At 41.1% G+C, this 23,659-nt stretch overlaps 1 protein-coding gene and 1 long non-coding RNA gene across 3 annotated transcripts; one reads left to right on the top strand and one right to left on the bottom strand.

Moving 5' to 3' along the window:
- Positions 1-901: 901 nt before the first annotated feature.
- On the top strand, positions 902-11,019 carry use1 (unconventional SNARE in the ER 1 homolog (S. cerevisiae)). 2 transcript variants are annotated; one of them, XM_030083357.1, is made up of 9 exons: positions 902-1,000; positions 1,562-1,611; positions 2,880-2,958; positions 3,180-3,332; positions 3,430-3,445; positions 3,802-3,832; positions 4,607-4,769; positions 5,646-5,831; positions 10,994-11,019. In XM_030083357.1, the coding sequence occupies exons 1-8, from the start codon at positions 902-904 to the stop codon at positions 5,826-5,828; spliced, it is 774 nt and encodes a 257-aa protein (XP_029939217.1). In that variant the 3' UTR covers positions 5,829-5,831; positions 10,994-11,019. The 2 variants fall into 2 exon arrangements, with proteins under 2 accessions (XP_029939217.1, XP_029939216.1); XM_030083356.1 differs by lacking the exon at positions 10,994-11,019 and having other exon boundaries at positions 5,646-6,830.
- On the bottom strand, positions 10,560-23,470 carry LOC115381763 (uncharacterized). Its single transcript, XR_003930446.1, has 3 exons — positions 23,365-23,470; positions 18,858-18,864; positions 10,560-10,572 (listed from the first exon to the last, which is right to left on the bottom strand). It is a non-coding gene; the product is annotated as an uncharacterized LOC115381763 (long non-coding RNA).
- Between the last annotated feature and the right edge of the window lie 189 nt (positions 23,471-23,659).

Below are 23,659 nucleotides of genomic sequence, written 5' to 3'. Positions count from 1 at the left end.
GATAAAATAGCTTGGGTTGGAAGCAGCTTCAGATGGAAGGAGAAAGGAAATGGCTGTAGGGTCCATAAGTAAGTAAGTACCATAAGTAACATTGAATTGCCCTGAGACTGGGTTGGCTTTACTGGGAAATGCAGTAAATATAATGAAACATTAAGAAAAGCAGAAAAGGGAGAATATATAAAGTGAAACCTTTGTTATAATAAAGACAATAACATAAGTCAACCCTGTTGTTTAATGGAAAGCCTCATCAAATAGTAGTTCAAGCAGAAAAACATGCATGTCAGAAAAACACATCTGTCTTGTACAATTTTATTCTTTTTTCTGTTGTCCACAGAAAATGCCAGTATCAAAAGGAAAACAGCGAAAGATGGGTACAAACAAAACAAAAGTTGTTTAAAAAATGGTAAAAAAAAAAAAAAAAAAAAAAAAGAATGTTTATATGTTGTATTAAAACATATCATCGCCAAAATGTTTATAGGCCTATGTGTGCAAATAGTCGTGTGCCAAATGTATGTAGTCGTCCTTGACTCCTGTCACCTACAGTAGAGTTTTAAGTCCGATTTAATAAAACATTTTAAGAGAGCACCTTTGCTCGGTGGAAACAAAAGGCTGTGCATAGGGAATGTATGAACAACATATCGAACATTTAATATCCATTCAAGATAAGAGAAACAAGGGGATTTGAAGGATATTATTCGGTGTTTTGACTTTATTAATCTACAAACCAATCAATCATTAAACGAATTAATGAGCGTAGGACAATACATAGTCCAACTGTCACATCAAAAGAAAAGAAATACAAACAAAAAGACACACAAAACTCATTGGGTCGCAGACTGATTATGTCATCGTCGGTGCGCCGTGACGTCACTTCCCTGCGGCGGTGGGTCAGTTTGCAGCCATGGCTTCCAGATTGGAGATTAATTTCATCAGATTATTGTCCCGTTGTGAAACTATAGCTTCGGAGAAGCGAGGAGAGACGGAGTGGAGGCTGGATAAGGTAAAGCTGAAGGCGGGGGAGTCTGGTGCGCTCGTTCCGCGCTGGTGGAGCTGTTTTAGTCTCTGCCAGCGTGAGCCACGTCGTCACTGAATGAGCTGAGTTAAAGCAAATATCGGAGTGTTATCTTCTTGTTCTTCTCTGGTCGCGCAATTAAAACGTTTGTCATCTACAATTCCGAACTGTGTTTAACTTCAAAAAACGACAGTGGAAGACGGAAATGCGCGTTAGTGCTACAGGAGGTCACGGAGTTGCTGTAAACACCCCAGATATAACAGAGAATTTTAAATATCGCTGCTCAAGCAACTCCAAGTAGATTAAAGATCACGAGGAGACTGCTGACTGTAGACCACAGCGCCCAGACTCCGTGTCCCGAAGGCTGCAGGTCGACATCAGTCATGTAGACAGAGCGACAATGTTTCAGTGGCTGTATGTGATGGGCATTTCAGAGACTGCTGTGTGTAGTGTTTGTGTTGTAAGAGCGAGCAAAAAGCACACAGACCTCTGAGAGCGTGTCTAGTGCGATCTGATTCAGTAAATCTGATGTTTTTCTCATCACTTCAGTACGTTGGTGCCCTGGATGAGATGTTGCTGACTCTGAAGAAAAGCTCCAGGTAACACCTTTCATTAGTTTTTTCTTATATGTTAGTTTTTTTTCTCTGTAGCATAAACATTTGACTGTAACCTTTATTTTCACTCAGTAGCTCACACTAAACTCTACCTAAACTTATTGTTTATTTTGTTGCACAGATGATAATCCTCCAAAATTATGCCGTATACGGTGATAAATCCACCCATTTTGTGTACCACGTTATCCTGTTCAGGGTTGTGGGGTGCTGGAGCCAATCCCAAGTAACTGAGGGAGAAGGCGGGGTTCACCCTCCACAGGTCACCAGGTCATCTCAGTTCAGTCACTGAGAGACACACACCACACATAAACTCACACTGACGTCTATCCGCAATTTTAGGCTCACCAATTAACCTCACATGCATGCTTTTGGATGGTGAACGGAAACCAGATTACCTGGAGGAAATCCACACACACATGAGGAGAACATGCAAACTCCACAGAAAAAAGCCCAGATAGAATTTGAATAAACTCACTCCTACTTTGATCATATAGAGACCAGATGAGCCTTAGCAAAAGGCCCTGGACTTTGTAGTCCCAAAGCACCCCCAACAAAACTTCTGTCCAGTTTCCTCCTCCGCCTGTGGATCCAACTCACCACCAGGTGATGGTCGGTCTACATCTCTGCTCCTCTCTTCACCTGAGTGTCCAAGACATGGCCGGAGGTCAGATGACACGATAACAAGTCGATCATCGACCTCCAACCTAGGGTGTCCTGGTGCCGAGTGCACATATGGACACTCCTGTGCTCAAACATGGTGTTCGTTATGGACAAGCTGTGGCTAGCACAGATGTCCAATAACAGAACAACGCTCGGGTTCAGATCGGGGAGGCCGTGAGTCCTGATCAGCCCCCTCCAGGTCTCACTGCTCAGCACCCCTCCCAGGGACTCCAGAAGGCCAGGTACTTGCGCCTGTCCCCAAACTGAAGGCGCAGGGATGCGACCCTCTTGTTCGACTGCACACAGACAGACATTCTTAAACCATCACTGATTCATCAACTATTAAACATTTGAAAACTGTCAAACATTGGACTGGTCACACACACGTAACTAATCCAAAGTTTTTTATTGTTCCTCAGTGATAGTTCAGGTAAATGTTGATTCATTTGGGGGTTTTCTAGATACTGGAATATGTTACTTTTCTCTCTTTTAAACATGATTTTTAGGTACGTTTTAAAGTCAGTTGTTTTGTATTTTGTGCATGCATGCTGTGCTTCTGAATGGTACTACATAAATAAAAGTATTTCTTCCAGCAAACCAACAGCTGAGGTTTTGACTGAATACACAAGAAAAGTTGATTTCCTGAAAGGACTTCTGGAGGCAGAAAAACTGGTCAGTGACGTTTCTTGTTTAGATTTCTCTCAATAAAATGTGCAGATTTAGCTTAATGTGAAAAAGCAGTGCTTAAAACATGACAATTCCTCTCTGTTGCCATTCTATCAATTTTATGTTTAGAATGCCAAAAGAAAAAAAAAAAAGGTATCAATACAATTACCCTGTTTGAGAATTTGATCTGTTGTTTTGGACCTGATGTCTGTTCTGTTCTCTTTCAGTCTTCAACAACAGAAAAGGCTTTAGCGAATCAGTTCCTTGCTCCCGGCCGAATGCCAACAATATCAAATGAGAGGATGCCCGCTACCAAAACTGTGCACATGCAGACAAAGGCCAGATGTACCAGAGAGATGAGGGACGAACTGCTCAGCACGGTAAGCTGAGAACTACAGTGTAGCCACAGTCGATCTTTTAGTTCTTGAAGACGTTATGCCTTGCATCTAAACTGATGCATGCTGTTTTGTGTTACAGGGGACATCTGGGAAAGGTAAGACATTGTTTGGACTGCTAATCATTCAGCTTCTTGTCTGACAAAGAATAAGAACAAAAAATATCCCAAAAAGTAAGTTGGTGTGGTGATTTTTTTATTTTTTTTTTACTGTGAGAAACGGCTTGATTTCAGTTTTTAGTTGGTGCAACGTCACATGTATATGGCTTCATATGCATATTCCCTACACATGTGACAGCCTTTTAAAAAAGGATTTAATGTCCTTTGCCCATGGATGGATTTGCCCATTTATCATTAAGGAAAATAAATCCTCAAAACACAATGTTTTTTAATATTTTGTGTTATGTTTATGTCACTGTAAAGATGCTTTTAAAGAAGGTTTTTGCCTTTTCTAGGTGCACCAGACACAGACTTGAGACAAAGAAGGTAAAACTGTACAAGCCATTGCTTCTACACCAGACCTGCTGTTGAATGTTTGTTTTTAAATAGGACAGAATAGTTTATTGGCTGCTCTGTATTAAATTCATATAATTATCTAGACTTACTAGACTGCTATAGATTTTTGTTCAGCTTACTATTATCACATTGCTGATGACTGTTGACTCAAGTCTTAAGAGTGAATGTGTTGTGAAAAAAGTTAGTAGTCTGTTTCAAAAATAAGAATAATTTATTTTTTTATTAGACTATTCAGACATGTAGTAGAAATCTTCTTAACAATTCAACTTTAAAAATTATAGTGTTGACAGCGGTTTCCTGCAAACTAGGGACACAGACTTGGGATTGGGAGTTCATGGGTTTGATTCCCACAGTGGGCTGGTCACCGCTGTGGCTCCCTGAGCAAGACCTTTGACCCCCATCATCTCCTTTGAGGACCTTATTGTGGCTAGTCTCTGTGTCCTGGAAATGGGATCTGTAAATGTTGGGAAAGGGAATTTCCCCAAGCGGATAAATAGCATGATTAGTTTAGTTTTAGTTCACATTGAAAGAAATTATTGGACATATTTTGGCATGTCATTAGCACAAATAATTTGGACTTTTAAAAACAAAGTTCACTTTTTAAAGACAGTATTAGACAGAATTTGGGCACGGTGTATTCCAGCTCCAGCCCTCGATCTGCTGCTCTCTGTGAGTCATTAACTACCGTGGAATGACAAGAGACCCTCTCCTTACTGATGGTGAAATTAAATGTGATGTGTCCAGATGTCTTCCTCTGGATGAGCGTCAGTCTGCTGCTGAGCTGGACGCTGTTCTGCAGCATCACCACAACCTGCAGGAGAAGCTGGCGGATGACATGCTCAACTTGGCCCGAAATCTGAAGAACAACACTCTGGCAGCGCAGAACATCATCAAACAGGACAACCAGGTAGCTGGATAGACCACATAGGAGCTGCTCTGTGACGTAGGTGAGATATAGATCAGTGATCTGGGCTTTGGTGAAGACCAGACCAGACGCGCTTCAGGAAGTGTGTCTTTCTATCGAGGCTACAAGTTCAGCAGATGCTCTCTTGAAGGTGATTCTCATCTTATGTAGGACTCACAAGTAAGGGGGAAGTGGGAAAAATGATACGATTTCTTTACTAAAATTGTTTTCTCAGTGACAAGTGAAAGTATCCTTTCTATCCATCTTTACTGTTTAGTCAGTATGGCATTGCAGTGGCAGTATAGAGAGCAAAGGAGCTCATTCCCTCCTCCCAGCCAGACATGCCTGGTGAACCTCTAATGGGAGGCGAGCAGGGGCGATCCTAATGAGGTGCCTGGACCACCTCAACGAACTCCTCTGACTGAAATCCATCCACCATTTTAATTAGTTTTGGAAAGTGAGAGGGAACCATCGAGTGGAGAACAAGTGTACTGATTCCCAACCCCAAGAACAATGGAAATGTCCTAAGCTGTGGTCACCACAGAGGGAAAAGTATGAAATAAGTATGAAATTGTGGCAAATATTAGTTCAGGTGGAAGTTTCTTTCTTTTTTCCAGTTGTTGAGTCATAGAAAACCTTTTGTACGACTTGAATCCATGTCACGGAGAAGGACAATAAGCTTTCCTTTCATCCATCCAGCATTTGTTGCTCTGCATGTCTCAGCTGAATATGGCCAAAAGAGGGCAGCATAACACCAATTATAGTCTCTCAATACACCCTGCAACCCCATGAAACTTTCCTTGAAGCGATTCTTCATTTTCCTTCACTTTGTTTCCAGCTTTTTGTTGACGTGAGCCGCGTCTCCCCTTGCCTCCTCAGACTCTCAGCCAGTCCATGCGCCAGGCAGACCTGAACTTTGAGAAGCTGAAGACGGAGTCGGAGCGTTTGGAGCAGCACACCAAGAAGTCCGTCAACTGGCTGCTGTGGCTGATGCTCATCCTGGTGTCCTTCACCTTCATCAGCATGATCCTCTTCATCAGGCTCTTCCCCAGACTCAGATGATGAGCGTGTGCAGCGCTGAACTCTTAGTCCAACACTCTCCTAAGTTTACCAGAGTAGTAACCAACTTAGGCCTCCATAAGCATGTCTGCTGCGCACATGCAGTGTGTTTGTGATACCGATGGATTGATGGAAAGAGCCACAACAGTTCAGTGTGTTCAGCTGACATTTTTGCACTTTCGAATATGAAATTGTTTCTCTAAGCAGTCTGGGCAAAGTTTGAAATACTGTCGGAAGCTTCAGTATTGGTTGTTTTAACTAGGGCAGAGCTTGAATGGAGGTCAGAAGCTACTTTGGATGCTTCAGTCTGCATACAACAAAGAACGAGCCTTAATCACATTATTTTCAGGTAGGCTACGAGCCATTCATGGTCTGAGTGCGGCCGAAGCCAGAGCTTGTTGAGCGTTTCTGTACATTTTGTGTACATCATTGATGATCCGTCCACATCGTGAGGTTCTGTTGTTTAAATACCGATCAGACTTGTTACCAAATGTATCACAAATATGAAACATTTTAAGGATATAAGACTGATCGGAAGTTTCATTCCTTCTCTCATAAATGTTTGCCGCATTCATTCAAAGGGCTCTTGGAGCTCCGATGTAGTCATCTTGCAGAAGGTCCAGCGTGCAACATTCAGTTCATTCTGTCGACAGAAATCAAGCATGTCGAGTGGGTCGCCACCTCTGTGTTTACTGGAGGGCCGGGTTGTGTCCAGTCAGTCCACCGTCTGCATCACAGTGTTTCTACAGTCAACCTAAAGATGTGGAAACTGACTTTGAAGTTCATCATTTCCCATTTGTTGGTAGTTTTGATAACAACTTCCGTTCTCTGTCAAGCTGGGAAGGAAGAAGTGAGGGGAGAGCATATTTAGCTGGTTTGCAATCTGCAAATTGTTCACCAAATTGTTCTTCAAATTAACCCTACTGTATGTTTCCACTGTCTCTAATACTGTTCGCCGTTTGAAGTAAGAGTGTTTCAGTGATTCTTTCAATAAAGCTATGATGTGTATGATGTTGACGGTGTTTAGTGACAAATGATGAGGCTGCTGATTTCCTCCAGGAGTGAGTGTGCAAATCAATGACTGCCATATCCATTCTTGAATGAGAACTTGAAGGGCTTTGACAGTGACAGCTGTTTGTCAGCAACTTATGAGAAAGTCACAATAGTTAATTTTTTTTTTTTTTTTTTTTACGTTTTCCTCAATTGTGTGTTTATTTCATTTCCGAATAAATACCAGCTAGTGTCCTCTGCCATTGTGGGGGGGGGGGGGAGCTGCAGTTACTTGACGCTCCAGTGAGTGTCAGTCAGGTCTGCTAGATGTCAACACACAGCGACCTCCGTGACCCCGGTGGCCCCTGTTATGTCATGATTTCTATATTAACCCCACTACTCATTTAGAAGTGTGCTGAAAATTGACCGACAGCTGGAGTACGATTTTTTTTTTGGTGAAAAAGTAGATAGTGATACTGTGACGTTCTATCTGTGCTTCTTTCGGCCATTGTTCTTCATTAATCAAGATTATGTTTAAATGTGTAACTCAGACATGTTGCAGACATTTCCAGCAGCTTCGGTCTTCCTCTGCTGTCAGAATTTCTCTTGTTTCAGGCCTGTGCAGCAGAGTGTCGTGGTCAGGCTCGCGGCTCTCGCGCTTCCCGGCTGCTGCCCCACCTCGCAGCAGCTTGTTGGCTGCCTGGAAAGGCCCAGACCTGGCCTGCTGTGTATTTTAGGATCCCTGGTGGCGAGCTCGCTGGAAGCTGTGGTATGCAGGCCACCAGGAGACCAAATGAGGTTGTGTCACAGTGGAAGATCATCATACCTCAGTTTAATCACAGCTGTTTACGCCTCCATTCTCAGGCCGTGTGACTCTGCCTTTGAACCCAGGCGACAGTACGTCACTTCATCAGCCCAGTAATTTGTCACGTTCATTCCGACTTTATCTCACTAGCAAAAAATATGTATTATCTATACAATAGCATATATTGTATCAATTGTTTTACTCCCCTCCACAGCCAGCAATCTAAGATGATTTCAGCTTGAATCTGCATTCAAAAAAATACCCCTGTGTGGCTAATTAAGGGCTCTTTTAACCTTTGACCCAGGAAATCTGAATAGACTCCTTCCTCAAGCCTTTTCCCACAGGGATGATCTGAAAATAGTGCCGGATCACTTGTGCTCCAAGACATGTTTTGTAAAGTGACCTCAGTCAATTCAGAGACCATTTGCAGGGGCTTCATATTGTAACCAGAGGTAGGACGTGAAGGACAGAGTCCAGATTTGAGACGATTTTGTCCAACTGCCTCTTTGTAGTTGTTGTATGAGAACTTTGACTTTTTATTTCTTTGTTTTTTGTTTTTCCTTTCATGTTTCGGAAAAAAAAAAAAAAAAAACCCACCAGAAGTAAGGAAGTGTCTTTGTGGAAGAGTCTCACATGATTCATGATTAAAACTGCCTTTATTAAAAATATATACTTTCTTAATGTTGTGCAGGGAAATTAGCAAACATATTAATGAATACCATTTCATAGTTGCTGGTTGAAGCTGGCAACTTTAAATTAGTCGTCATTGAATTAACAAGACTTTAAACACAACTCTACAAGCAATTTTGCTAATCATATTGTGAGGTATCATAAATAAGATAAAATCTGTTCCTCAGTCACTTCAGTCCAGCTGAATATTTCTGTCATCACCTGTCGTGTGTCTGCATGCTTTTAATTGATTTGATCCCTCTGAAAGGAAGAGAGAACAAGAACAAACTGCTAAGCATGAGAGAGCTTCCATCTCCTCTTAGCACAGCACTTTGCCTGTTAAGCATCCCAACACTTCAGTCTTTTTAATTTAGTTTTTGGCTGTGGTCACCCTGAGGATTTAGGGTGCCTACAGAGATGAAGGAGATTTTTGTTTTTCTTCAATCTCAGTTTTTTTTTCTTCCTTTTTCCATACACTTCCTTCTGGGATTAAAGGAGGTAAAAAGGGGATTTTCTCCTTTTCCCTTTTTTCCCTCCAACTTTTTTGTTCTCATTTTCACTGCCAACACTTTCAATGTGGTGTCAAGTTCATGACCTAGTGGGAGTATAATGGCTTGTATTTGTAAAAAGTGCACTATTTTCCACATACATTTACATCATGTTTTGTCTTCACTAAATACAGAGTTTATATATTTTACATTGAAATCCCTGTAAGTCATTTATTTGATTTTATTTATCTTGTATTAAACTTTTCCAGTTTTTCGCCCACAGATTTTGTTCCCGATATTTCAAAGTCGGACAAGGAAAAGGTGGTCTACTCCTTGTTAAGTTGTGATAAACTGATGCTACATCAGAAGAGAAAGCGGGAATGCATCCAGCTTTTCCATTCGTGATGAAAACATCCATCTTCTACATCACCTTATCCAATTCAAGGTTGCTTAGCGCTGGAGCCAGTCGTAGTTGGACGTTTGAAAAAAACACGACTGTGGACAGGTTGACAGAGCATCACAGGAAAGTCAGAGTCACATTCACACCTGGAGGAAGTTTTATCGCCCACAGTTAACCTGCATGTCTGTTAAGAAACTAGAAAAAAGACCACTCAGACATTGGGAGAATATGCAGACTTTCCAAATCCACAGTCAAACTGTGGATATTATCACTGTGATATGAGAGCGTTAACCACCTGATTCAAAACCAAATTAAACTTCATATGTTTGTGTAGTAAGCACTTCGGGGTGGTTTCCAGTGTTGCCTGTGGTGTAGCTGTTTCCAATCTGATGATCTCTGCTCTGCACAGGTGCTGTGAAAGTTCCTCTGTGTTCATTTTGCCGTTACCGTTTCCCTTGGCTGCTCCCACCTCCGTCTGTGTGTGTGTGTGTGTGTGTGTGAGAGAGAGAGAGAGCTGCAGTGTTTCCGTATCTCTGGCTGTCTGTGTGGTTGTGTTGTGTCTGTGGCTCTTCCTCAGTCTTAGCACCCTAATGAGGGCTTCCCTTGAAGCTCTCACACTCACACAAGTGCACGGCTCTGTTGTGGCAGGTCTCATACTGTTTGGAGCAGCTAAAATGCAGAGGATAAAAACTTTCACCTCTCCTAACGGTATCTGTGGCAGAGGTGGGAGACTTTTGAGGATCCGGACTAATCCCACAGAGTAACGCATTATCCATCACCATTAAAAAAAAAAAAAAGGAACATCGCTGATTTACTTTGGGTTTCCTCACATGAGCAGCCATAACAGCACCTCCTCAACAGTGTGTCTGTACATGGCTATGGGTCTCTACCTGAGCATGTTTATGGCAGCCCAAAGGCCTCAGCCGTACTTCATTCCATGCAGCCCCTTATTGCTCCTCCATCACCCCATCGTGGTGTCAACATGTAGGTTAATGCACTGAACCTTCCAGCCTATTTGTCAGGCGCTGCGGCGCTGAAAGAGTCACCAGCGGAGGAAAAACTTCCCCGCTGGTCTGCACTCAGCCTTTGATGTAAGAACCCAGGTACTGCTGCTGCTGCTGCTGCTGCTGAGAGGCTTAATTTCTCGGTTCTTTGTTCCTTCACCTTTTAGTGATTCGGGATCTCCCAGCGGGCACGACAAGGCTGCAGCCACTGCTGGTATTAGAAGAGGCTTTGAGGCCTGATGCTGGGAAGACAAGCTTGTTGGCCATGAGACAGCAGATTTAATGATTAGTGAAACATTTTGGAAAATGTGCTTGTTGGCTTTCCACCTCAAGTATTTTAAAGATTGGTGCACTTCTGTCATTTTAGCTGAGCATAAAGGCTGAACCCAGCCTCACTCTGTCCAAAGATAACAAATTAATCAAACCCGCATCTCTGCATCCCACTGCTGAACATGAACAAGGGAAAACAACTCTGAAGTATTTTGCTGTTCTCAAGTCCAGCTTTTTCTCTGTATCCAGAAAACTGGCAGCATTTTAGCAACATGTTCTCAGAAAATACTGATTAACTCAAATAATCCAAAGGAAGCCTGCTCTAAACATGCCCCTATGGCCAATTCTGTCATTTCATTGGGGGGTTTCGAAGTGTGAGAACAGGAGTTTCCCTGTTTCACAGAATTTAAACTATATTTGCAATTCTAAACATTTTGGGATTGAATATGCATGTTATCGCTGCGCGTGGATGAACTCTGTTTTCCCAAAAACTTGCATTTAATTTTCCGATGGCCTCTTAGCCTGTGTGTGTGTGTGTGTGTGTGTGTGTGTGTGTGTGTTCAGCCATACAGCTGATCAGCTCCGGCATTCCACGACCTCGAGTTGGTTGAAGCTGTGTAAGAGATTGTTGAATGAACAAGTATAAAGTAAAGATTAATTTCTAAATCATGACCAGTGAAATGTTTCAGGCACTGGAGAAGTGACAAGAAAAAAAAAAATCAGCCGATGTGGGAGGAGTATAAAGAGTTGGCCTCAGAGAAAAGGTGACTGTTGATGGAGACATACTGACGAGGGAAACATCCTGGTCATAAAGCAGAAAACCACATAAGAAGACAGAGGACATTCAGATCAGTTGTGTTGGTTGTCATCCATAGCATGAAGAGGATAGGTTTGAAAACAGAAACTAAAGTAAATATTAAAAAAAAAAAAAAAAAAACAGTATTTTTCGTTATAATAGTCTCATTGAAGATGTCTGCATTTGTCAACTTTGCATAAATGGGATGCTACCACAACAAAAAATTTTCTTTTTACCTTGTTTTCTCATAAAGTCACATTCTGGAGCATCAAGTGTAACCACGACTGTCAGAAAAACAGCTTTAGGTATTTTCATTTCATTCTGGAGGAGACAATGCTACTCTGTGTTTTCCATAATTTTCCTGTCGAATGTGCTGCGGGGAGGGTGCAGTGCGCCTGGGCTGAGGCTGAGAGCGAGGCCCAGATCGGGATGTGTCCCGTGTGGTGGAGGTAATGGTGGTGCTGTGTATCCCCTGGAGTCATGTGCTGTTTAGCAAATGTGATATGTTGGAACCAGGCCCACCTCTACTGGGCCTCCTGCATTTCCCCAGCACCACCCTTAAAGGACCCCGAGCCACCACAGCAGGTGCAGGGCCTGTCCTCAAACAAGGGAAGCTGGTCAGGGCAGCACATTCGCAGTAGGTATGCATGTGTTTGTAATTACACATTCCTTTGTTTTTGCTTCTGTCTACTCATTTGTCTGTCCAGGTGTTGTTGTCTATGTTGTTACATTCACGTATTAACAAAGCACTGAAAATTTGTTGATTCAAGCCAAATTAGTTTTGCAAAAAACAAACAAAGAAAAGATGCAACAAAAATATTTATAACACAGTGAGGATGCAAAATAATGTGAGGATGAAAATGACTGAATCCTTGGCTGGTTATTTGTGAGGAGGTTTGAGACCAAGGTTTCATGCAAGGGCAATGTTAACATAATTCATCGGATGTCAAGTTTGCTGGGGTGGTATGTCAAGGCTGGCCAGATGGTCTATGATTACTTCAAAATACAAAAATGCTTCACTTGAGCTCAGTTCTTCTCCAAGGTTTTCAACCATCTTGGTCGTGTAGCCTTTGTGAAAATACAGCCAAAGCAATGAATATCATCATAATAACACTTGGCCACAAAGGACAACTAATTGTGTTTGGCCTTACTGTCAATCCCACACATGAGTACAGAAACTCAGGGTGCCTTCTCCATTCAATCCAGATCTATTTCAGTCAACTTTATGTGTATGTATGTATGTATGTATTTATGAACATATTATCAATAGACAGGACTGGGAAAAAAAGAGTAATTATATAATTCATTACTGAATATTGGTGAAGCGGTTAAATTGTTAGACTCCTACAAATGAAGACATATAAAGCCCAGGCTGTGATGGCAAACAAGATGGCAACAATCTGACAAACAAGAGGTGAGTGTGTAAGTAGACTGAGAGACTGATTTGTAATGAGGAGCAGGTGTGCTGAGTGAGAAAACAAGAAGTGAAGCATCAGACCCTGTGCACAGTATCTGGATACAAAATAAAAGAGGAAGTGAGATCAAAGCAGTTTTTTGTCACACAAATACAGAAGACTGACCTGAAAGCTGTAGTACGAAGCGAGATAAACATACCTCAGACATCTCACCGTTATCTGGGTTGACCCAGACATTCACAATCCTTGACAATCGGTTCTACGAAGATGATACGATGCAAAGTTGATAGATATCAACTCTATAATTCAACCCAGGGTTTTTCCATCTTGATCAACGCACGCTCACATAAAAGGGAAGGTGTTTTGGATGTCTGGTCAGTTGCAAGCTTGTAGAACAGCTTACTTCTGTTGGAGGAGCAGACAATTATTTTTCAAGTAGAATTCAAACACATCATACAGGCCAAAGCAAACACCATCGCCACACCAAAAGCCAGGAAAGAATGCTGGCAGAAAATTGCAGACTCTGTTGATTCATAACTTCATGAGATTATACAATCATAATAACAACAATGTAATTCATTAACAGACAACACTGTACTCACTCAATTTCACTTTTTTTTTTTTTTTTTTTTTTGCGGCACAGACGTTTTGGACAGAGCACTTCCTCGGTGCTTTTTTTCATTTATATCTTCTATTGAGTTCTTTTAAGGCTCAGTTCCCCCACATGAGCATGCTTGGTATTAATTCTATATTATTATTCTATATTATTTGTCACCATTACAGCTATCGGTAGTTGTGTGTTCTGCAGCTCTGCCATGTGCGACCATTATTATTAGCCTCATTATTTCAGATACAACCCATAATTGAGCTAAACAGACTCAGGAATGAGTCAAGAACAAGAACAAAAACATACTTCCAAATGCTCAATGACAAGTTTTTAATTCTTCACACTCTCTCTGTTGTATTGTTGAAATAGATATAATTTTATTGATATGGTTTATTTATTCCAGATTGAAATCTGTACCTTTCCAACAGGATGTCATCTGAGACATCAAAATGATTTATTCATCTCTAAAAGATCTTTCTCTCCTCTCACAGCCCTTGCACCAACCAGGATCTCTAAGAGTGGGCAGGTAATTTTCCAGTATCTCTAACTGCTCAGGAGGTGGTGCTTTTATACTCAATCTCTTATCCAGAACATATTCTGTGTCCAATCTGTCATTTGCCAAACCTTTCAGTGAGGGAATCATTGATGGAAACATCCACTTCCTCTAAAATATAAATGCAAGATCCTTCAAAATAAAAGTAGATCACATCAATTTATATTTAGAATTAGGTTGTGTACCACAGGCCTTTAAGGTTGTTGTGATTAAACCTCTTTCAAAAAAGCTCACCCTTGATCCAGGTGTTGTAACAAGCTACAGATCAATATCAAAACTATTTAGATCTAAAATCCTGGAAAAAGTTGCTGCAAGTCGACTATGTGACAATTTAAGCAAAAATGATCTATTTGAGTCCTGTCAGTCAGGTCCAAGAGCTCACGGCTCTGTAACGAATGGCTGCGTAAGGACGCAGGTACCTTCCAAGTTTAGACTAAAGACATTTCTATTTAGTAAATCTTGGTTCAAGCCTTCCAGGACCATTTTCTTAGTGAAGCTGCTGTAGGTTAAGACTGCTGGGGGACCTACACTGAACTTCTCTTCTCGCCTTTCTCACTCATGTTCCACTACTATGTGTCATTAACCATGCTCTCTCTCTCTCTCTCTGTCCCTCTCTCTCCACCTGGAGTGAGTGGAGCTGAGCTGATTCAGTCACTTATGCTCACTCGTGTGTTGAGCTGTTGGGTTTTCTCTGTAAAACTGTGTTACTGTAATACTGTATTGTGACTGTGTTGTATTTGGCGCTAAATAAATAAAGCTGAATTGAATTGAAACCAGGAGTTTCTTCCAGCAGCCTTCAAGCACCTACGTGGCAGTCACTGGTGTCTGCTCAGGAAGTACCAGTTGTCTATTTAGTTGCAGTGTGAGACATTAGTTGAATTGTAATAGTTTGTTCACAATATAACCCCTGAAATCCTCTGATATTCATTATGTAAGCTGTCACTGTCAAGCTCATGTAAACTTTGGAACATTGCCAATTAAAATTGAACTCAATAAATACACTATGTATCATACATGCAGTTACGATATGCTTGGACTGATCACCTGTCTAATCTTAGCCTGCATGATTGATGAGGTTGGCTGTTTTTTTACTCGGAATATTTATGTCCAAATTTGGGCCATTTTTCTCTGATGTTTTCAAAACTGGGGTTATTTATAGTGACTAGACACACTGTACTCTCACACAACTGGCCTCTTCCAGGCATGTCTCACACACACACACACACACACACACACACACACACACACACACACACACAATTTGTCAAGTAACTGTCATTACGATAATTCCTGCTTATGTAAGTCCAGCGATACAGTTTGTTTGTTGACTGCCAGACCCCTCACTGAACTTTTACACTCGTCCCACCTCCCCAGTCTCCAACTTCCTCATCCTTCTACTTGTGAGAACATAAACAATGTTTCTACTATTGTCACTGAGGGAAGTTTGAAGACACAGCCCCCTCCTATGTTCCCTTCATTCTCAACGTGACAGGCGTTGCCCCTGGGGGTCATGGAGCAGCACTGTGCTCAGTCAGGTTTGAGTCTCAGGATGTTAATGTATTGTGCCTTGGAGCTCTGGCTTGAAAGCGAGTTTGAGAAGAGGGAAGACTTTAAGCCTTGATGCTTAAGGTCCCTCACTTCAGCTCCTTCAGGATGGAAGAGACCACGCTGCACGAACACACACTCGAACTCCTCAATCGAACAAGACTCTTGGGCAGTGCTTAGGCATTGGTCCTCAAGGTCAGTAACAATAGCAAAAAGGAGACCGAGGAGAAAACTAATCAAGGCATTTGTCAGTTTGTTTGGCAGCCCCATTACTTCTAACTTTGTTCAGGGAAGAGAGTTCACTGGAGGGAAATGACTCTGCAGACGCTGGGCCAAGTTACTATCTAGAGAAGCAGTTAGTCTCCTGTTCCCCTGTAATTGATGCCGTTGTGATCACTGCTAGTCCAACTCTGATCCATGATGAAGACGTAGCTCTCACCTCGGATGTGGCACTACCGGGTGTTGTGCGACTAGCTCTGTTTCCTCTGTAAACACCAGTATAATGTTGCTGCATTTATCTCATAACCGTGAATCACTCTCAGGAAGTAAATGTTTCCCCTTTCTCTTATTTGGTCTGACGTGATTCAGAGAAAACAGTGGGCTCAGACCTGTTAGGCTCTCACATATATTAGTTGTGCAAACACTTTTCTCGTTTACTTTCGTCCTTTAAAACATAACCCCATGTAGCATATTTATAGGTTGTCTTTTAGAGTAAATGCACCACTGTTGTTGCTTTTATTTTTATCAGATACGAGATTTTGGCCCTTAATTTAAAAGCAATTTCCTGTTCAAGCAAAGTTGAGGAAAACATTGACCGAGACACAGATTTTTTTAGGTTTCTATGACTATCCATCCATCCATCGTTGCATCCCAGCTAAGAATGGAAGCATTTAATTTTCTTTTGAATAACAAAATACTTGATAAGAGGAATGTGTGTGAAATATCTAATACATTTATCAATTACATTAAAAAAAATCCTTTTTTAATTTCAGTCTCATACATATAGTTTCACATCTATGAGCAAACACACAGCATCTACAGTTTTACTGTCATTTCTGTTGTGAGGCATTTCAGCTTTTTTTGAAAAGTTTGTCATGATGTGTAGGCCTCTTTAAGAAAATCTTTCGCTCACAGAGAAAGAAACAGATGCCCCTTTCCTCTCACTCTTTAAATCATTTGGATACATGTGCTTTCATAGATATTTAAATCCCCAAGGAGCTGGATGTATCCATTCAGAGACAGCACAGAGGCTCATTGTAAGCACTCTGTGTCACTGGAATCCTGGGAATTTTTATCCCCGCTCTGATCTGCATTCACAAGTTACCCCACTGCTGATTTCACATGCAGCTAAAGAAATGACAGCTGTATTTACTGATATTAATGATGAAATATGGGGTTTAAAAGTGAAAAACAAGTAAGCAAATGAATAAATAAAATATTGAAGAAATTCTTTAATTTTTCTCAGAGTTTAGTTTGTCTTAATCAATTCGTTAAAGCTCAAAAATTGCTTACTTGTAGGCCTTTCACATTTTTGTTGTGTTGGTTTTTATTTAAAGGTTTTTGTTGTTGTTGTGGATGTTAAATGTTTGGTTCTTTTTCTTTTTTCTTCAAAATCACATCATTTACATGAGACTGGCCATGCCTAAACTTGGCTTGACTGATTGTCTTGATCCTTTCCAAAAAAAACGTTTCCAAGAACTGAGCTGCTTGCACGTGTACGTGTGAAAGGAAGCAACAAAACAACGCAATCCCCATCTTCCCAATGTCAGGGGAAGTACGAGAGCCGTGCTCTGATGCTGTGCAGCACACACAATCTTCCCGGTGCCAGCACACCTTTTCCCCCCTTGAGCCTGCGCTGCTCGGGGGAGCAGTGACTCTGACCTGACCTTGACCGTTAACTGTGCATTCACTGTGCCTCTCTCACTGGATGTGTTGCTCCTGTTGTCACTCTGACAGCATGTGGATAAAGCTGTCAGTGACACATCCTCTCAGGAAGGGAATTCAGCTTAAAGCACGTCATGCTCCACTCCAGCCCACTTCCTTATCAATGATAAAATGAATCCTTTAACCCCACTGGTTGCCTCATGACCCTCTGAACTGTGCACCAGTATGGGAAAGAGAGCTCTTTTTGTTTTTCTTATTTTCTTAAATTGACCTGGAGGTGGTGAAGGAGGGGCCAAAATGAGACGGCAAAAGACAAAGCAGCAAAAACGGAGACAAATGTGTAGGAGGTGGAGTCGACTACGACAGCGTGACAGAAAAGAGCAGGTGAAGAAAGTTTGGACAGCAGAGTGCAGAGGACCGCAAAGGTGACCTTGACAGTCTAATCTGTTTATAGATAAGTGTGTTGTGGTCCATGTGTGGGAAAACAAGCCACTCTGGGACATGCGCGTGACCCAGGGTGAAGTGTTTTACACAAAGAGCCAGGCGTACACACACACACACACACACACACACACACACACACACACACAGACAGACAGCACAATGATGAAAGAGGGTGAAACAGGGGCGGAGGTCGGGTTTACTGAAAGTTCCTATTAGTTCAGGACGCTGTGTCAGAGATAGAGCTGTCTCAAAGAGGAAGTAGAACCTTTGCTTCAGAAAATAAACTGCTTCAGGTCTTATCACAAGAGCTGTTGCAGAACTGACTTGGTCAGCACGACGTATGGGACGAAAGGAAGTTACACTGTCACGTTTGCTTGAACTATTTCACTTCATAACATCCGCAATTATCCCCAACAGCCTCTTATCATTAGCAACAGCTTCCTGTTTGACACAAAAACTGCTCAATAAAAGTTAGCGGTCCTCATTTGGAAGCTGGGAGAACAAAAAATAATAAAACAACATCGTTTTTCTCTAAAAGTAGCCATATATAAAGGAATAAGATGTTTCCCTCCTGTAATAATCTCTGCATCGATACATTTTTGTTTGATTAGATGTATTAAGAAGATTAGTGATTTTTTTTTACAACTTTCTGCACTTAATATTACATTAACACTTTTATTGTGGAGCTAAAACACTTAGCATCAGAAAATAGGAAGCCTCTTCTGAAGTGCATTAACCAGTAACTGATATCAGCTGACCACCAGCTGGTTAATCTGATGCTGTTGCTCTTATAATAGTCAATTGCTTGCCAATAAAAAATGCTAAATAAATATAAATTGCACAAAACTGTAATACTGCCTAAGTCTGAGGCATCACCCCACACACAACAAAGGCACGATATCTGTTCTCATTTTTAGAGTAGTTGCTCATTTCCTTTCTATCAGTTACTTTTTTGTTGATTAACATTAAAATATTTGACTGATCATTTCAAGTTGAATATATGACGCAGTAAAAACAAATTCAACAAAATTGTGAAACTTTTTCATCGTGTGCAGAATATTGCTGAAAATCATTAGCTGATTAAAGTTACTGCTTGGATCTGTCAAGGTTTTGAAGATAAATTAGCTAATTATTGCTTTCAAGAGTATATTGATATGACAACAGAGCTGCTCTTCGAGCAAGACAGACAGAGACAAACAAATAATTAGCTCATATGAAGTTCAGGTAATTTTACTTAGTCAACACTTAATCAATTAATCAATCAATTACAGACCATTTAATAAACTGATTTTAAAAACAATCGGACCGTGATGTGTCACAAGACAACTGTGTGGAATAATAACTAAACAACCTGAACAACAAGCCTCATGACACACGCACTGGAAATATATTTTCTATTGCATGAGGGTCTTTAAGCATGAGTGGACTAAAAGTAGAAGCTGATCTGACGTGCTGAACTGTATCCATGTATATATCCATGTGTATGTATGATACCAGGAAGCAGGGCAGTAAATTGTATACAGTGAAAGTGTCCTCTTCTGAGGGGCTGATGTACACAGTATGTACTGTTCAGTATGTGTGATTCATAAATCCCCTGTAATGCATATGAAGCTGCTTTAAATATCTCTGGGTGTATCCGTGGTTACAGTTTCATGTATGATTGATCAGACAAGACAGACAAAGTTTACTGGATCAGGCCGACGACCTGAAAAGCAGCCGTAGATTATCGGTCTGTGAGTGAGATTTATGGGATTACTGAAAGCATCATAGGGCAGATAATCACAGCGGTGTCCTGAACACAGTGTTTTTTCCAAAAGGTTCAATCATCCTCATTGATGACTCAGTCTAACATTTATTTTTAAAGTCAGCACCTTCATCATCCTCATCGCTGCTCTATTTTAACACTTCTGGACTCTCAGCAAGGACCAGAAGAATCAGGAATCACTTACAGTAGGTCCATCAACATGACCGGTAACCATGACTGAAATATCAATTTGTACTCTGGTGACTTTATTCTGGTTAACAAAGTTTGTTTCAACATTTTGTACCTTTACATCCTATAATTCACCACATACGTGTACCTTTAAATCTTTAAATTGATGAAAATTCCCTCCATCTTCCATCATCTATTCTCCTTTATCTTGTTCGGGGTGCTGGAGGTGATCACAGCTTACTGGACAGTGGACACACTGGACAGGTCTCCAGTCCATCACAGGACAAACAGAAAGACAGACAACCAACACTACACACTCAGACTCACACAAAGTGACAATTTAGGGTCACAAATGTTTGTGAATGTGGGAGGAAACCACACACTCATGGGGGTAAGGTACAAACTTGACACAGAAAGGCCTGGCCGGTGTTCGTTCCCAGACCTTGGTGAGGTGAGAGTGCTAACCACTGTTCCACCATGAGGCCTGTTAAAGCAGCACTAAGGAACTTTCAGTTTTCGTTGATTTTGGCGGCGCCAGTGGACAAAAGCGGTAGTGTTTTGCCTGAACGAATACTACAGTTCCCATGAGGACTAGCGCGTGGCTCCCGGTGGCATGCTGTCAGACTTAACTCGCCTTCATTTGTTTCCAGTGGCTGTGAGAAGGATGGATAGCGACGAGGTAATGAATCTAATGGTGGCTAAACAATGTTATATCATGATGTGACGCATGCCGTAAAGCAGGCCGCACATTTGTAGTTTTTTAGTGTGCAGGGTTCCTACCACCCTCCTCACAGCTGCTCAGTCCAAGTGAAAGCAATACTGACGCCCTCAGCCCGTGACAGAGGGGTCAATCAACTAGCTGTAAGTCGATGTATCATCACAAAAGATATTAAAATGTTTTATTAAGGTTGAAAAGTTCCTTAGTGTTGCTTTAAAAGAGTCCCTTGACTTAAATTTTTTTCAGTTTGTAGTTTTACTCGCAGAGTTTCACTCTTGCTGATATTTTATGTATCTTTTCATGCTTGTGGCGTCAAGGTGAGAAAAGCAAGTTTTAACAGCAAGAAGGCTGTGGGTTTGAATCCCTAGATGGCGATAGATTTTGATGTTGAAATTTCACTGTGGGCCCAGGTGTAAAGCCTCAACTACCACAGCGGTAACCAACTTCCGTTCTCAAAGAAGAAGCCTAAAACTCACTGCACCACTGTACACTCCCAACAAATGAAGGATTGTATTTCTTCTTTTAGATTTGCTCTAATTTGAATATCATTAATTGCTGATGTATCTGATTTGGACTTTTCCTTTTTGAAAGCTTACTGCCTGTACTACTCATACTATTATGCATGTGACAATTAAACATCGTAAAACATCAAGGCCTGTGTAAGAACCTGTACACAACAGGCAGGAAGACAAAAGTAATAGACCAGACAAAGAAAAAGTGCCCACTAACTAGGATCTCATTCAATCAAGTGAATTCATTTTAATGTCTCTACTTTTTCACTTTAATTAAGGTAAATAAATTTAATTTGTTGTGCTATATCCCCTGCTTAAAAATGAAAAACTATTCAAATGTAAATGAAAGTATATATTTTATAGATGAAAAACTTTTAGCCATATCAAACTACCTCGCTCTCAAATGATTAATTTATCCCTATTCACATCATGTCCTTCTTATGAATGAGCCCAAAACCTTCCAAATTACTCCGGCAGCTTCATTAAATATAAACAAATTTCATCTTATGTATTTCAAATGAGCAGATCAAACAGTGAATGGTCTCAGTTTCAAAACGTGACATGTTATCTATGGGCAAAAGATTAGCAAATTAGTGCATTATGTTTGTATTTAGAAGTAACACAACATCCCAATTTGGGGCCGGGGGGGGGGGGGGGGGGGGGGGGGGGGGGGGGAATTTTCCAACAATGCATGAAGACTAAAATATTAATTTGTAGTATACAAATAGCAAATCTACAGTGCTCTGAACATATTTCATCCACTTTACGATCATTTTAGGAAGGTTGTCTTGATCTCTGCCACAACAGAGAAGATTGTGTGTGTTTTTGCTACCAACAGTCAAAAACTTAACTAGGATGTAAATAAATTTACACTATTTTGAATCGTTGCTTATAGTTACTTGGAAAATACATTTTCAATAACTGAGAGTGATCAGATATAAAGGGTTATTGCAGCAGTATTGTTAATGAGACCATACACGCTGCACCTGCAGATTAATGTTGATAATCTACCAGGTCACAGAGCGGTGCGTCAAATGACTGAGTAAGGATATAGTTCAGAGTTTTGCTTATAGGCAATATGTGAAGCTCCGTTACAAATGTGGAAAACCATAGTACATTTGTACACATTTTCGGATCATGCACCAAAGCCTCCTCAAGTCACAGATAAGGTGTGTGCTGAGTGTCAGGCGTGTATCCTGTTGTGTAAACGCCCTCTTCCTGTGTCACAGGAGCTCCGTTATACAAAGAGGTACCTTCAACTGCTCCACATTAGAGGAAAGGGTTGTGAGCCCCATGCCTTGAATGACAACATAATTAAGTGTATGTGGACAGAATGTGATCATACAATCAGATACTCAGGGGTCCTGTTGTTTGTTGGTCTGTCTCAGTTACATGCAACTGGGCATGAATGCAGCAACAGAAAATACTTAAAAGTAGAAATCAATAATAACACAGGCAAGTCTTTTTAAGAGAATGATCCTTACATGCTTGGTCCGTTTAAGCTCATGACCCTCTCTTTAATGGTCTATCTCACACAGATGCCCTCATGCATAAACACACAAGAGGCTGAATGGAGGCTCTTGCTTCCTGGCTCCCTAGGCAGCTAATTACTGAGCCTTCCACACCGACAAAGGAGAGAGACTCTCTCAAACATATGAATCCCTCTATTTCCAGGCTGCAGCAGGGGCGACTGCAGAGAGAACGAGCGGAAGTTTGTTTTACTACTTCGTGTGTGTGTGAGACAGCAAGACAAAGAGAGAGAGAGAGAGAGAGAGAGAGAGAGAGAGGCAACCTGTGAGTGGAGTAAATGTTTATAATGTGACACACGAGAAGGAATGCAAATATGTGCATTTGTAATTTATTTACTTGTGTACATATGGTGAATTCAGACTGCTAATGAATGCTGATGCTTTTCTGCTATTGTTGCCAAACACATGCATTGTTTTAGATTGCATCACAGAAAAGAAATGACATAAACATAGAGCCAGAAATTAAAAGAAAACCTACAATGCATTATGTACGTATCAATGTTTGTTGTGATCTTGTAGTTATTTCGCCGACCTTTAAGTGTTCTGTGTTGATATATGATTGCATGTAATCTGTGATCTGTGTTCATCACTGTATTCATGAACAAGGCCTCAGCCCCCCACTGACAATTGGTGTTCGGAATCCCCAATTTAGAAAAATGTAATTCCTTTTGAAAAGCCCAGTTGTAGCACTCCAGTTTAACACCACATCGCAGGTAGAAAATATGATGGATGAATCAAGTAAAGAAGTTTCTGCACAAAATTTTTCACTATGGATAGAAATATTCTGTCAAATTTCATTCAAAACTACAATGTTACAGACACAAAACCTAAAGACAACACTGGAGAAGATGGGCAGGCAGAAGCCATTGAACCTGTAGAAAAACTTCTGTATGCAGTTAAGATAACATCTCACGTCGACACACTGACTTTCATTCTTTACATGAACATTTTGGGGACAGGGGAAACTGGTGGCACACATGGTGAGGTGGTGAATTGAAGCCAGATTCAACTCAAGCATTTAATGTCATCACACATCAGACATATAGATCCACTTAATTATGAACACCCAAGCTTGCAGTGTTGTAGATGAATTCCTATAGTGAGCCTTCAGGCCAGCTAAAGAAGTTGCAGCACTAGGTTCATAGAGTGGTTGCTATAGCACTGATTGATTATTAATGATGAAAAAGTGTGTAACTATCAGTTTAACTGCTGAATAGGAAAACAGCACAGAGAGAGCTGTGTGTAATACTGCATGATGAATCTGCTGGCACT

Source organism: Salarias fasciatus, chromosome 23 (genome assembly GCF_902148845.1).
Source record: "Salarias fasciatus chromosome 23, fSalaFa1.1, whole genome shotgun sequence".
NCBI classification, from domain to species: domain Eukaryota; kingdom Metazoa; phylum Chordata; class Actinopteri; order Blenniiformes; family Blenniidae; genus Salarias; species Salarias fasciatus.
This window is presented reverse-complemented; position numbering and strand designations above follow the sequence as displayed.

Coding starts and splice junctions, on each gene's coding strand:
- use1 (XM_030083357.1), top strand. CDS start 902: ATGGCTTCCAGATTGGAGATTAATTTCATCAGATTATTGTCCCGTTGT. Junction 1,612..2,879: donor ACTCTGAAGAAAAGCTCCAG/GTAACACCTTTC, acceptor TATTTCTTCCAG/CAAACCAACAGCTGAGGTTT. Junction 4,770..5,645: donor TCATCAAACAGGACAACCAG/GTAGCTGGATAG, acceptor TTGCCTCCTCAG/ACTCTCAGCCAGTCCATGCG.